At 43.1% G+C, this 16,168-nt stretch overlaps 1 protein-coding gene across 1 annotated transcript; it reads right to left on the reverse strand.

Moving 5' to 3' along the window:
* Positions 1-2,906: 2,906 nt before the first annotated feature.
* On the reverse strand, positions 2,907-15,901 carry rasl10a (RAS-like, family 10, member A). The gene is made up of 3 exons (XM_008276549.1): positions 15,686-15,901; positions 5,186-5,310; positions 2,907-3,177 (listed from the first exon to the last, which is right to left on the reverse strand). Exons 1-3 carry the CDS (start codon positions 15,899-15,901, stop codon positions 2,907-2,909), a joined length of 612 nt encoding a protein of 203 aa, XP_008274771.1.
* Positions 15,902-16,168: the final 267 nt, after the last annotated feature.

The following is a 16,168-nucleotide window of genomic DNA, read 5'->3' on the forward strand; positions in this document are numbered from 1 at the left end:
ATCAAGTTATCTCTGTTTTTGTCATGTCATTTGTACAGAGTCAAATCTACTCAACTTCAGTTTGATTGATATGATCTCAAGCAAACAACAAAAATAAGTTTTCTGAAAATCTACAAAAATGGAGTTGTATGTTTTTGCAAATGAACTCTCCATATACATGTAATATAAATGTTGCATATTGCCACCAAAATGCCATGAAATAAAATGACCACAAACCGACTGACATCTAAATGGGAATTTGATCGTTAGAGGTCAAATTAACCACATTACCGATTGGACCGATGTCTGAAAGTTTGTAACCAGCTCTATAGCCACTGCCTGCAGTTTCCTGCGTTGTTGCTGAATATTTCGTATACATCATGCATACGTGCTGCATTTTCTCTAAGAAATGTTGAAAAACAAAATGACAACAAACTGATTGACCCTTGTTTGTGGAATATGGAGGCAGTGTGAGTCACATTAGGATCAAATTAACTACATGACCAATGTGTGAAAGAGCAACTGTCCCCACAGTCACCGCCTGTGGTTTCCTGCATTATCACCAGATCTTAACACTCTGTTCTGTCGAGGGCATCTAGTGTCAAAATGTTGCTTTTTTTTTTTTCACTTCCTTATTTTGGTTGATTGCATACTGTATGGTGCACATCCCCAAATAAAAAATGTGATTCATCAAAACAAACACAACCTGACTGACACATCTTTGGGAATTTGCAGCACACATGCAAATGCATAGATCTGCCTACAGTCAGATATCCATCAGGCTACACTTGCAAAGCAGTGTCAAGGTAAGTGCAGAGATAATTACTCTAATTAGTTTCAACATTTTTTATCATTACCACACTGCCACCTCAAATGAAAGCGGGTCAGTTTAAACACAGGAGAGATGATTATCTAGTTTTTGTAGCACATATCTAAAGCAGAAATGCAACAACTGGAGGCTGATCGGTCGTCTGCCTCTGATCTGGCTCCTGATAACATCACTGTACCACAAGATGGCAATGTTGTCAAAAAGGTTCTGAACGTGTTGCAGCTGCTACACATGACTGAAAAGTGACCACAGCCAGGTTGCTGTTCTCAAATGCATTTAATAATTCATCATGTGTCAGAATAAACAAAATTACTCACAGTACCAACACCATAAAAATAAATACAAGTAATGTTTCTGATAAAAAACTGTAGCCCTTTTTATTTGAAAATGCGCCCACAAACAAACCGATGAGTACTCATGCTACACACATTTGCTTTCTAGTGTATCTCTGCTACATATTTCTCTTTTTTTTTTTTGAACTAGAAAAACAAACCAAACAGGGAAACTAACACAGCCATCTGTCCTGATTGATGGGTTCAACACTACATCTTGAGAATCATGAGCTTGTGCTCTCACATGCCAGTGAAAAACGACCACATTCACTCCACTCAGCTGCTCATTACTGTGTCAGAAAACCATGTATTACAAAAATTAAACACAATATCACATTTTCACATCAGTGCAATTAAACCCTGACCCGTTGGCTCTACCAACAAAAGCATGCAATTCAATTACTCTATGAATCACTCTTATATACAATAGGTCTGCTTACTGTCAGTGCAGCCATATTCACAAAGAACCTACCTTGGCCTAATTAAATGAAAAAGCAACTGTTAATCTCACAACATTACCAATTAAATAGTATTCAGATATTGGTATGAAAGCTTTATTAATGATCCTTTTGTGTCTGTGATGCACTCATGAGGCGTTTTGTGGAAGTCTTTGAGCTCTACTGTCTTACTTCTGCAGGATATCTGAGCGTGAGAGGATTACATCTCCCGTATGTGAGGCATTTTTAATATAATATTGTGTTACATATAGTCAGTCAGGACATCCCTTTGGGATTTTATTGCTCCTTTCTAATCCAAAGCTTCAACATCCGTCTCTTATCTTACCATGTCTGTCCTTTGCTTGCCTGAATGTCAGCTATCAAACCTGTATCTTTCTGTCTCCCACACTTACTCTAGCTCACTCACTCACTCACTCACTCACACACACACACAAAGACAGACACACAAACAACCACATTGCGTGTACAGGTTCTCGTTTCAGGCTCTGCAGCCTCCTGCAGGTCCCCGGTTCCCTGGATTTAATGTATTCATCAGAAACAGACACTGAGTGAGGGGAGGGAGCAGATTAAAGTCCTACAGTACATCATGATAAGGGACTGCAGTATTTTCTGCTGCAAGACAACCTTAAAACAGCCTTCCTTGGAACAAACAGCTTTAACCGGAGGCCAAATTTGTAACAGGGACAGGGGAAGGGGAAAAAAATGCAGGCTACTTCTCAGAATCTAAAATTAGACACCATCTACTATCTATGTACATTTCACGATAATCTTTACTCTCCACTATTCCAAGACCATTTTCCTTTCATACCCTTAAGTAAATCCAAATGTGTCAGGTATGAGCTTCTGCTGTTGATGTTACTGAATGTGACAAATTCAAAAGGAAGACTCGATGATATTGCTGTCTCTCCGTTTTGAGTCTCATGAACACAGCTTCCATCCTGTCAGGCCCAGCTGCAGACCTGCTGCTGTGTTATTTTCGGAAGCACAGCCGTAAATATTTAACTGTCTGGTTGATGTGATAAAAATAACTGTGCTCTGCTAATTGTATTGGTTTTTATTTACCTGCTTCTACCTCATTCCTCGTTTCTACACAACTGGCAGAATTTGACTAGGAAGTGGTTGGATGACCATGTGTGAAATTTTTAGTGTCTTATACAGCGCAAGAGTCTAATAAACCTCATTATGAAAAAACAGCTCAGTAAAGCAGGAGGCCACGGGGTATTTTTCCAGCCATTTAGATAAAAAGTCCTTTTCTCCGGTGCCGCTCCACCTCTCCTGGGTCGAGAAGGGCGGAGGGAGTTCTCAGGGTCACATGATGGTGCAGCGATTCCTCTGTAGCGCCCCCTGCAGCCGGATGGAGGTGTGGTTCTGGCGCATGCCGCGTGCCACGGCGATGCCCAGCAGCTCCTTGAAGAGCAGGACCACGTGCCAGTTGAACTTGGCTGAGCACTCCACATAACCGCACTTCCAGGTCTTCTTCACCAGGACCGACACCGCCCTGCGAGGCATGAAGCGCTGCCGCTGCAGGTCCCTCTTGTTGCCCACCACCAGGATTGGCACCTCGCTGCTGCTGCCTTCCCTGCAGGGGCGTGTGAGAAAGACAAAAAAAAAAAAGGTTAATTTCAAAAAGCACAGTTATCATGTTGGTGTTTGTCACAGTGGTTGCCTGTGTGGAGTTCTTCCTTCCTTCTGAGGTGTGTGGGGGCGGACTGGAGGATTAGAACTCGCAGGCTCAAGGGTCCTCCCACCACACTCTGCAGTGACTGGTTTACAGCATTATCGAGTGTGAAAATGTATGGCAAGCCCGGGGTAGTGTAAGAATAAATCTGTGATTCACGACCCGTATTTATCAAGCTTAGTCCTACAGCGCTGATGAAAAACAAGCAGGACAGCCTCATCATGTCCAGCCATTTCCAATAACATCAGATTGGTGGTGGTTCAGAAATCCAATCTGACACAAAACCAAGACAGCATTAGTGGAGAAAATACTGAATTGGATTATATAAATAGGATTTCTAGCAATTAAATGCATTTTTACTGCTTAGACGGGCGCAACTGAACTATCATAACAAAATAACACCATTAGGATATGTATTATTTTAACAATAATGCTAATAAGTCAAGTTGAATTCACCAAGGCCTGTTAAGTCAGATACATTATGAAACTCGAGGAGGCACTGATGTGTGTAAGCCCAACACGTCTCCTGACTTGCTGAGCTCAGTGTCAGCTGAGGCAAGGCAGAGGTATAAATTGTTAAAGCTGCAGCGTTAACATTTTATCTGCTCCTCTTATAGCGAACGAAGGTTTCTTTTTGTTACGTTGTGCATCATCCTGTGACAAGCGCTTGCATGCATATGCATATTTGCCTTTGACAGATGGACAGATAACGCCACAGAGGGAAAGACGTTTAGAGAAGGAGAGGTACAGTACCATTTTTCAAGCCCCGAGGCAAAGTTTCTTAAAAAGTGGAGTTGAAAACCACATCACAGCAATCATCTTTCTCTTCTCCTTTTCACAGTTTGTGCTCACATAACAGACCTAAAAAATATCTCCTGGCATATCCGCTCAGGCTTGCACAATCAGTTGTACGGTGTGCAAGAGAGTGTGTGCACGCATCTGTTTGTAAGAACTGGGGGAGGGGAGGAGGGGGGGACAGTATGCAGAAGTGATGGAGGGACACACCACTGTCACAAGCCTCACTGAGCTGAAGGTAGGTTTCACGCTAGAGGGCTGAAAAATAGAGCAGAAAAATAAGGTTATCCTGGTCGCGAGAAGATTTCTGTACAGGAACGTTTCAACCAGACACCTACGGTGAGAAAAACCCCTCTGAAACCAAACCTCCATTATTCATGATTTCAGTTCATAGGCGCTACAGTAGCTGTCCCTTTTTCTCCTCTAGCGTGACGTCAGATCTTTGCCCTGTGATTACACATTTCTGCTGTGGTCTATTCCTCCTGCATTCACCCTTCCTCCCCCAGCAGCCTCCGATGATTGGTTTCTGTCTTGGGCCGTAAACATTCACGCTTTCACATTAGGAGCTGCAAGGAAATGTGCAGCTTGGTCATGTACAACACGGCAAACAAATGTAGCCACTCATTGTACGTCTCTATATGTAAATATATGCAGGTATGCCAGTCGTGAGGACAGAGCAGGTGATGCTTTTTGATTGATCTTTTTGTCCCACTACTGTTCATCATACCCTTCAGCTCATATGTCATATGAGCGCAGTATGTTATCTCCCTCTGGTACTTCAAGCCTCCTGCCTTTTGATGCCGTGCTCTGTCTAATAAAAGCAGAAATATCCCATAAGTAATCTTTAAATCACTAGCGACATCTCAGATGGCTCTCATGCATCGATGCCAGAACCAAAAGTCATTACTAAACTGTCACGAAGCAGGGAGGAGTGGGCTGAATTAAAAGATACCACCAGGAGCAGGCTAAATATCACTGTCACAATCATGTAATTGCACGGCTTTGTGGCAGGCTGTGAAATTGCACGCTGTCTCCAGACGGGTGACAGGGCAGTTTCATACACCAGTGAGGAACAAACTGTACATCGGCGGTTGTATGTTTCTGTTGTGCGTACCTGTGCTCCACTATCTGCTGTCTGATCATTTTGACGTATTCAAAGCTCTCCACGCAGCAGATGTCGTACACCAGGATGTAGGCGTTGGCATTGCGCACACCTCTGCAACGCAAATCCAGCCACTCCTAGAAGACAAACACAGAGAAAAACAGTCACATACCAACAAAGAAGCGCGGCCTAGAGATGTCTTAGTCAGCTCCATGGATCACAAGGTGAAGTATCTCACATATTTGCTTTATGCATTAGCGCAAACATTCAAGGTTCCTAAACAATGTATCCTAATGACTTTGCACAGAGTTTGACATTTCCTCCAGTGCCATCATGAGGTTGTAGTTATGAGTCTCATCAACTTGTGAATAGATTATTACAAAATTGGGAGCAGACATTTATGTTCCCCTCAGGCCAAATTAAAATGACTTGTAGCTTCATCATCCACCCAAAATCTTAATATCATACTTCGGTTTATGACAAATTACCTTCGAAGCTAACGACACCGTCATCTGCCTCGGATGTACTTTGCATTTCGACTGGCTGATGGTAATCATTGGAAATATTGCCTCCTAAACATCATCATCATTTATGTCAGGGTGCATCAGGGCACCTCGTGTGTCATGCGTTGCTGTCATTACTCGAAAGCACTTTGGCTCGGTGTCACAGGATGTTTGCCTCAGCGGTGAAAAAGTGCATTGAGCGACTAGAACAAAGTCATAAAGGCGGGTGACCACCCAGCAGAAAGCACCGCACAGTCTCCTAGTTACACATGTCAGGACAGAGGTTGGAGCTGAGCAAACACTGGGCCTTCTGTCGGGAGAAGAAACCAGACCACATACTATTGTTTAACTTTTGCTGCTGCCTCACTAAGCTTTGTGATGCAGAGCACATGCCGCGTGGCAAACAGCAACATTTGTTTGATGCTAATGAGTTTCAGAAGTGTAATTAAAGCACACAACACAAGTGGGTACATTTGCGCCTTACTGGGGGACATTTGGTTCAATAGAAACGCGGTGACCCATTCTTCTATTCATGCTGTGTTTCCCCGAGCTCGCGTCGGCCCACCGCCGCATCTAACAGCACGCAATGAATATAGAAACATTTGATCTGATAAAAGAGAGAGCGAGAGGGGGGGAGGAAAGAATAGTAACTTCAGGGGGATGGTGGGAAAAAATGTGATGAGGGAGGGAAATGAGAAAACAAACGCAGGCCTGAGAGAACGTTGAAAAGATTTTTTTTTTTTAAAAGAGGCAGCAGTAGATCAAGGGATGAGCTGACGGGGTGTCAACATAACCTCTGGTGCTCCTGCACACCGCTAATGAGTGGTCTGGAGTCTCTGAGACCGTCATGCTCAGTTCAGCTCAATTTAATGCAGTTCAATTCAATTTAAAACTCCGCTCCGGCCATTGATTAAATCCCTCAAAAAAAAAAAAAAAAACTCATCGCTGCGTATCGAATTTACACATTCAGAAGCTTGTCCAAAAGAAATAATCCCTTCCGGCCTTAAAATGATTTAGAGATGACATCACTGCTTCCTCTTTGAATGTGCAGATCTATGAAGCCTCTTTCTGAATCCATCCCTCCACTGCTCGCTGCAGCTCGAGCACATCAGCTCACCTACATCTCTGCTGCTGAAACACTGCAAAGCTACTCAGTGTGCCAAGTTGTAATATCTGAGTATTTCAATCATCCGTGTTGAAACCAGAAACCAGTTTTAAAGAAGAACAATGATGCAAGCTGACAGGATTGGTTCCTGAGGTTTACTATGTATGAAACCCCAGAAGTCTGAATCCATATTATTTAAAACCATCATCGGTAAACTACAGTTTCAAGGCAGATATGCTCCTTTATAGTGTTGTGGCTGCTTTTTTTCCCCCTAACAATATGTCTTCCAGGATATAAGAAACATCATTTAAAAGGTTAAAAACTCGATTGTCCCTGGAGGCGGTCTTTGTTGTCTTTATCAGTGGAAGCTGAAGGGAGCAAGAAAAAATAATAGGATGTTGTTTTACTTTAGTGTTGCATAAACTGCTGTATATGGCAGCACACTAGAGATATATAAAGTTTGGATGATATGATTTTATCACAGAAGATCTTAAATAAGTAGTTTAACATTTTAGGAAATGGGCTTTTTTGTTTTTGTTGCTGAGAATTAAGTGAGAAGTCTTCTTCCTACAATAAAATACTTCTCTTTCACTGGAACACGTTTTTAATGGCTTTGGATTGCTCTTAATAGTCTTAACATTTTATCTTTATTGTAGCTGAGTTATTGATCTCACAACTTGTTGTCCAGTTTTACCTTGTTTTTATTATTATTAGTTATAGGTATTGTGGTGTAGGGACTGCAAGGTGGAGCAGTGGTTAGCATCGTTGCCTCGCAGCTGGTTGTGTCCCAATGAGGATCTTATTTCTTTCTGTGTGGAGTTTGCATGTTTTACATGTGCACCCCGGGCACCCTCCGGGCTCTCCAGCTTCCTCCCACAAGGTCCACAAACATGTTGAGGTTAATTGGTGATTCTAAATAGTCTGTAGGTGTGAATGTGAGTGTGCTTGGCTGTCTGTGTAGCCCTGCGACAGACAGGCGTGCCCTGCCCGAAGTCAGCTGAATCCCACGACCTTAGTGAGGATTAAGCGGTGTATAGATAATGGATGGATGGATGGATGGATGGATTGTGGTGTGGAATACAAATTGATTTTAAACTATCTTTTTGTGCATATTTATGCTGCTGTCTGTCAGATAACATCTACAGCAAACAGGTCAACGTAGATTATTTTAAACCTGCTGTAAAAATAAACTTGATTTAATTGGATCTGAAGGCCTCTTTTATACCAGTTTTTTAAAAAATGTAATTTAATTTTATCTTTATCTAACCAGACAAAAGACCCATTGAGATCGAAACCTCTTTCACAATGGGTGACCAGGCCAAGAAAGGCAGCAGCACACGTCCACAAATAAAGACACAACAAAACAATCACAAAATAAACATTAAAAAATGGAAAGTGTGGACAGCAAGCAAATAAAGTGTACCTGTAGACTATATGGAGCTGAAACTTAGGCTAAACACTGGAATCAGGAGAAAGCAGGGAGCCTGGCTCTCTCTAAAGGTAACAAAACCTGCCTTCCATCACTTTTAAGAATCCCTATATATATTCAAATGTGTGTCTGGGGAACCGTCTTGGAGGAACATTTGTACACAGGGAGGCGAGCACGGTCATTAAAATGGCGAAAGCGTAGCTAGCGGCGGGGAGGAGATGTGAAATGTGCGGCCAATGGCCAGCTCACACCTGCAATCTACATCTGGTGAGTTGGACTATCATGAAGTTGCCAGGCAACCAGCAAACATGTTTGGGAATTTGAACTCGTCAAATGTTTGCCAAGTGTCAGCGTATTCCCATAATGTCAAACTATTCATTTAAAACAGTTAAATTCCAGACATTCATCCACTAGTTTGTTTATGTCTAAATTCCGAGCACTTTATAAAAAAGGTTTATTAATTTTGGGGGCAACATATTTGAAAGAATTTAGACATAAATGTGATTCCATACCTGACCTCAGTCTCTGCTGAAGCATTTTTATTTTGTCGTGTGCTGTCATGATTTTCGAAGCTCTTCTGCTTGATGTGTTTGATGTTTTCTGACTGATGCACCTGAACCTCAGGCACAGACGATTCGGCCTCTTTGGAGCTCTCCGTTTTATTGTATCCGGCTGCTTTGAAAACTCAGATATCAAAGTGCTTGATTGTCAGACCTCCTTTGATTTCCACACTTCTAATTAGCATGCAGGCTAATATGACCCTCATGTGTAGCAGTGCAAGGCTAATTGATTCGTTACAGTGTAAAAGTCATTTTCCGTGCGGTGTTTACATTATTTTTTTTCTACCTCCTGCAACAGCTTGTGCAACTTGAAATAGGAATGTGAAAAAAAAAATGCAATTACACTGCCGCGAAGGCCGGGGGAAAACATGCATTTCAAATTAACATATTGTTCCGCCAATCTGTGTGTGATGGAGATCAACTGATAATTTGCGAAGAGGTGAGGCTACGGGAACAGTGTGTCTTAATGATAATGCCAACACGTTGTGAGGTGAGGAATAATTGGCTTCCATTTGAAACAGGGTATTTGTGCGTTCGTGTCGACAGGAAGAATCAGCCCCACGTATCAGCAGGGAGATAATGAGGCCAATCAGGCGTGGAGACAAACATGTGGCAAGAAGATCACTGATAGCAAAAGTGAAAGAGTAAAGAGGAGACTGTTGTGAAAACTAATGTGGTTTTTTTTTCCCTTTTTCTGTGTCCGATCCAGTAAGTTTTCAGCAACAGGTTAAAGACAATTTGATTTATGTTTTTTTTTTTTTTGCTTTATGATTTCTAATATAATTTCCCCTGTGTCCAAAACAATTTAAATCCAGGTTGTGTCATGCTTGCCAGATAGACAGGACATATCCCCTGTCACATCAAAGCATATCATCACAGCTCACCCCTATTCTGATAATTGAGGCAGCTGAAGACGTGAGATTCACACAGTGGCTTCAGTTGCAGCCTTGCATCTCTTGGGCTAAAAATAGCAGCTTGTGTTCTCATCTCATATCTCTTTGTCATCCAAGTCCTGTTTTTAAATGTGGAGGAGGGGCTAGGAACGGCAACGCTACTTCTCCAAACCCAAACAAGAAAACACGGGTAAAAGCAAGGAAATGAAGACAAGACCGGTGCATCAACACAACCGCAGATGAGTCAAATAAATGCAAAATGCATGTGTGGGCATGTTTATTTGTGTGTGCTCGCAGGATGTGAGAGTGTGCTTGTGGGAGCGTGAATGTGAAGTGTGGTGCCACTGTCTGTATCCTCCAGTCGGGCTTCTTAACACAGTGCACAAAAAAGAGCATCTTATCCTTCGCTCCTCAAGAGCCAAACAGAACATGTTTCCCTGACAACCGCAGCCCATGGTCAGTTTTCAGCGGTCTATGACAAAGCCGTCGTGTCTCTTGATATTAGGGGGAAGCAGCTTAACGGCAATGAGTGGTTGTGACAGATCAATACTGGAGCACAGGAGGGAGGCCGGCGTAACCTGGAGGGGGGAAGGGTGCCGAGCAATTAGAGATATGTCATACGTAGGCCAGCCGGGATGATCTGCAATTAAAATCTTTAACATCGACTGCGGGTGGAAGTCCCAGCACTCAGTGATGACCTATAACCTGAGAAAAACATTATTTATTGCTCTTTTGACTATTTCACTTTGTTGGAGATGATATGGAGAGGGTGGTCCGCTGATGATTGCTTGCACTCGCACAGAATTACAAAATGTTGGAGGGATCCAGTACGGCTACTTTAGGGAAATGAAGTCATGAATTGTTGATTTTTGAACCGCAGCTAACAAGGACTTCACACATTTCGAACCAGCTTTAAGAGAATATTTTGACAATTTAGAGCATACGCTTGTTCGCCTTCCGGAGGGCAGTTAGATAGGAAGATTGATGTCTTATCTGCTGCCTGTCAAACGTGAAGCTACAGCGAGGAGCCACTTAGCTTAGCTTGGTGTAAAGACTGGAAGCTGGGAATAACAGCCAGCCTGCTTTGTTAGAATTTATGAAATCCACTCCTCAATCCCTTAACACAAATTAACTGCCAACACGCTGCATCTGTTTTTTGTCCATATAAAATCCATCCATCCATTATCTATACACCGCTTAATCCTCACTAGGGTCTCAGGGGGCTGAAGTCTATCCCAGCTGACTTAAGGTAAAGGCAGGGGACACCCTGGACAGGTCACCAGTCTATCACAGGGCTACACTTAGAGACAGACAACCAAGCACACTCACATTCACACCTATGGACAATTTAGAATCACCAATTAACCTCAACATGTTTTTGGACCTTGTGGGAGGAAGCCGGAGAACCTGGAGAGAACCCACGCTGCACGGGGAGAACATGCAAACTCTACGCAGAAAGATCCCGGGTGTCCTCACCGGGACGCGTACCGACGACCCTCTAGCTGCCCTCCACATGAAATACAAAGATTACATGCAGGGCTGTTGGCCTGGTTCAGAACAGTGTAGTCTTGCATTTCATTATTAATAAGCTATTGGAGTTAAAAATGCTTTGACTTGTTTATATTTCTTTAAATGCATCACATTTGTGTGGTGTTCAGCCCAAGATACAGCAATGGTGCCCCGTCAAAATAGAGACAAACACTGCCGTTAAAAAGGCCAAAGGAACTAAATGATCCGTTAAATGAACGAAGCAGGGTTGCTTTTTTTTTTTTGCACGATCCAAATCTTCGTCAAAGCTTTCTGCTTTCAGTGTGCAGGTTGCTGCTTGGAATACAGTTGTTATTGTGTCCTATTTAAAAACAACTTAAGGGGAGTATAAATTTGCTTGAAATGCTCGGTGGAAATGATAAACTAATAGCCAGAGTTTTGTTGTTTGGAATTGGTTAAATAATCAGATTTGAAGGCGGTAGAAGTCAGACTGTGTTACCTTTGAACAAATACATTCACTTACTTATAACCAGTCTATCTATGGTCAAATTAAAGAAAAGACCAACATGACGTGTCTGAGTTGTTGGGCCACCATATACCAACAGAACAGCTTCATTGCACCGTGGCATTGATTCTCTAAGTCTCTTAACTCCACACAGAGGGATGGAACGTCCTTCTCTCAAAACATAATCCATCATTTGATGTTTTGATGACAGTGCCGGAGACACAACGTGTCCAAACTCTCCCATCGGTGTTCAATTGAGTCGAGACCTGCTGACCATGAAGGTCATATTATATGATCCACATCGTTTTCATACTTATTCAACCATCCAGTGACCCCTCATGCCCAGAGGATGGAGGTGTTCTCATCCTGAAGCAGAACACTCCAATCAGGACAGAAATGATTCATGATAAGATGAAGGTGATTTCTCCGAACAGCTTGATATTGATTTGCAGTGATCCTTCCCTTTAAGAGGACAAGAGGACCAGACCATGGCAGCAAAATGATCCCCACAGCTAACAGAACAATCCTCTCACTAAAGGTGGGGGGGCAAGCATTCAGGGTTTTCCTTTAATTAGTCAGCTGTTTGTAGTTCTCAGAGAAGAAGGCCAAAAAAAAAAATAAAAAATTTAATCAAATTTTATAAAACACTGAATAAATCTTTTAGTCTTATTTGATCATAACATAATGACGCTTTTCACTGAGAAATGATGATAATCATTTAAATGCTTGTGAGCATTATAATTACAAGTCAGTTGTCTAATTGGTATTCGGATTTTTTCAACAGTCATCTCCAAAACTTTTCATATCACGCCGGCGCTTACAAGCACTTAAATGGTTTGTGAATGTGTGCCTCACGGACACAAACACATTTCTACTGCGTCCGCCAAAGTGACACAATGCGCGACATGAAAAGCAATCATTTCCATGCTGTTATCACAGAAAGTATTGACAGAGATAACTGAGGGAAATGTCCAGAGAGAGTAGAAAAGGGAGAGGGAGAGCATTTTGTGTGGGAGGAAGTCATGGAGATGCATTATGGCAAGAAAAATAAATAAATAAATAAAAGAAAGAAAGAACAAGGAAAAAAATCATGCTGAATTCTGTCAAGCTTAAATCCATCTGTCATCACGTCGTATTGACACACTGTGACAGATGCTCTCTAAATGCAATACTATCAGCAACAGACAGACATACCGCAAAGCAAACAAATCATTACACCACCACAGCCTCGTAGTAAAAATAATAGAAATCTTGCCTTGTCTCCAGCACTGGAAAAGGATAAAAATGGCCGTCTGCGTGGTTGAAACGGGGTCACAAGTAGCCTGCCAGAACGTTACTGCTCTTCTTTTAAATATAATCTGAACTGATGAGAAATTGCCAAGCTGCATCAGCATGGAGGCGGACTGACTCACTCTATTCTGCAGCTTATTCATCACAAATCTTAGAGGGCATTATAAAACCTCTTCTGGTTACCCTCATCATCCACAGTGTCCATTAGACTCCGGTGTAAACTTTTCTAATTGACTGCAGCAAATTCCTGCTCTCTCCTTTGTTGGTCTTTTATTCCCAGCAGCGTTCGAACATTGAGCCGTGCTTTAATTCAATTTGCTGTGTACGGCAAGAAAATCTCTAGCAGGGTTGTTTGTGCCGGCAGTACTCGCGGCTCATTATGTCGGCCGCCCCCGACCCAGGTTACATTTCTGTGGTAAAGGAGTAAATACAGAGGACTCAAAAAAAAAAAAAAGAAGCCCCATCAGTGTCTCATCAGTGCTCTCACTGTGTGAATAGAGGACATCAGCAGACAAAGCAGGAGAGTGGGCTTCAGAGCAAAAAGGAAGACATGGCCAGAGCAGGGAACAAACAGAAAGGCCTGCAAGGTCGCTCCTCAGCAAATGAGTGACCATAAATCTGTCTGGTAGAAACGTTGTGGCAGCTAATTGTTTTCTCCAGCTGTACCGCTCCTTCCACTCTCCCTGCAGTGACCCTCACATGGCATGAAATGTTCACCTGGTGTGGAACAACATGATATTAAACTGGATATCTGCTGGGTAGGTTTCTCGTGCAACTCTGGGACGCACACTTTCGCTTGCCTTTTTCCTGCTTTCTGCTCACACCTGCCAGCTGGTTCCCTAATGGGGGTTAAGCATCATTTAGCAGAAAAAAAAGAAGCAACTCGACGTCTTTACAGAGGGCCTCTGTGGGCAGGAAACAACGAAGCGCTCCGCAGGCCTCTTAACACCTTCTAATAAAATGTTTAATCTACTAGAGGAGCCGGTGTGTAACTCTGACAGGATGATCGCTCCGGTCTCCTCGGCCTGCCTGTCAGATGTTTTCTGTGTTAACGCCGGGCTTTCTGAAGCGCACAGCCCGACCAACACTTTGGGAGGCCTCTCGTTCAAGCTGCTCCTTTGTTGTCTCCTGCTTGGCCCGATCTCATTTTCCCAGCAGCATCTTGGCGGTACAGATAACTACAGCTGTTCTTGGGAGGACTATCTGTGACAGCGAAGGGGAGAAGAAGGAGGGAAGTGTTGAACGGGAGCAGCCGACAGCTTGGTGTGGTGACCTTGGAGATCTCGGAGGCGTTACAGCCTCTCCAATGAGGCCACAGTGGACTGCAGTCAGACGCGCATCTCAAATCAGCAGAGGCTTATAATAGAGCGCGCTGTGGACCCTGTGTGCAAGAAATCCACACTTTTTTCTTTTTTTTTTGGCCTCGAAAACATATAAAGAGGATTTTTTTTCCTTTAAGGATAGGTCATATTTTTCAAGTGTGTCTAAAAACACTTGTTACATGTTCTGATTCACACTAAAAGACTCTTTCTGCCATAGTAGAGCCTTTTAGAGAGGTCCCTTCCTAATGCAGTTTAAGTGTGTTGTAAGAGGTGGGAGACAAAATCCACGCTTCTCATTCTGTGGAAAAATGTAATTTGCAGGTTATTTGAAGCTAATACACAGCCTGGGTTCGACAAATCAATCGGGTTCCCTCCAAAGTTACAACTTTTTAAAATTCCCCTTAAAATCCCTCTTTGTGTTTTCACAGCGGAGGAACAGAAACACAAAGACGGGATTTAGGACTTAAAAGATTACTTTGAAAAGGGAAAAAAAAAAAGCTCTGTAAGACTAATTCTGACTCCGGAAGCCTCGTATTGGCTTTGGCTGAACTTTAAAATATATTTCTCCACAGACTGAGGGCTGTGGAATTTGTCATCCATCACTTACACTGGAACTGCATTAAGAAGGGATCTCTGTGGGGCGACTGTGTGCAGGAGGAAAAGTTACAGCGTCTGATAATGCTTTCAGTGTGTTGCAGGGGAAACTCACAAAGTGTGAACCCATCGATAAAAGAAAAAAAAAAGAAAACTTCTAGACATGAAAAGGTACAAGAAATCCCCCTGAAATCCCAGGTTTTGAACCAGGAAGAAGCCACAGCTTTCTGCAAAGTGATTACCAACCTTTGGCATTTGGAGCTACGGTGCATTTTTGCCATTATACTGCAATCAGGTGATGTCTCTCCAACTAATGAGGTGTGGCACATGACCCGTGGTCATAGATAAAAGGGCAGTCTGTTCTATTTTTAAATGAGGAGTTTAACCAGGTGCTTCCTGCAGCACAATCCTGCCAGCATCTTCTATGCATAGAAGCCAGATTCAGCACAAACAGCAGAGATAATGTAATCAGCTCATCTGAATATGTCTGACACTGATCACTGCTCTCAGTTTGAAGACACCTTTTGATTATTAAACAATAGGCAAGTTGGCATTCCTTCCTCATGAGGGGGCTGAGAGAAGGAGAGAGTTTACATCGCCAAAGTGAAGCTCTAAAGGCTTTAAGTCAGTCGGGTCTCCATAGCAACTAGTAGACTGGGGACATCTGATAGTGATAGAAGAATAAATAAAATTGGTGTTTTTGCCTTTGAGAAATGGCAGCTGCTTGTAAACATTCAGAAATGAGATTCAGGCAATCAGAGCTTGTAAAAAAACAAAACAACCTTCCTGTGGTAAAGTTCAACCTGAGACAGACACATGATACCTGACTGGAGCTCGATGGAAAAGAGGAGATTGGCGGGACGTCCAAAACCTTCAGCTCATACATGTTCCCGTTCAGAATGACGGAGGGTCTGTACACATATCTGGTCCTGGTCGGCGTGTACACCTCCGAGAAATCGTTATAGATGAACTGGCGGATTATAGAAGTTTTGCCCACTCCGGGAGCACCGATCACTGCGATACTCAGCGTCTCCACCATTCCTGGAGCACGACTTCAGCACCATGGACAGCGACAGCGACGACGGCGACGACGACAGATGTGACCGTCCGGGAGCGCAGCTGGATCGCCGCTTGTTTGTCTTGTTGTTGTTGCTGCTCTGATGGAATTCAAGTCCACCGCTGCCCCTTTAACCAGCAGCCTCGAAATCACCTCAGCCGGGTTCAACTGCGGGCGATGTGGGCGAATAAATGAGCCACCCCGTCGAGCGCCAACCGGAGAAACTTTACGCAGCGTGCGGATCGTCAC

This window comes from Stegastes partitus, unplaced genomic scaffold (genome assembly GCF_000690725.1).
Source record: "Stegastes partitus isolate 25-593 unplaced genomic scaffold, Stegastes_partitus-1.0.2 Scaffold77, whole genome shotgun sequence".
In the NCBI taxonomy this organism is placed as follows: Eukaryota; Metazoa; Chordata; class Actinopteri; family Pomacentridae; genus Stegastes; species Stegastes partitus.

Bases quoted from the DNA above. Each gene is read 5' to 3' on its own strand.
- rasl10a (XM_008276549.1), bottom strand. From the start codon at position 15,901: ATGGTGGAGACGCTGAGTATCGCAGTGATCGGTGCTCCCGGAGTGGGC. The intron at 5,311-15,685 runs GTATCATGTGTC...TTTGTCTTCTAG, and splicing joins TTCCATCGAGCTCCAGTCAG to GAGTGGCTGGATTTGCGTTG. The intron at 3,178-5,185 runs GTACGCACAACA...ACGCCCCTGCAG, and splicing joins CAGCAGATAGTGGAGCACAG to GGAAGGCAGCAGCAGCGAGG.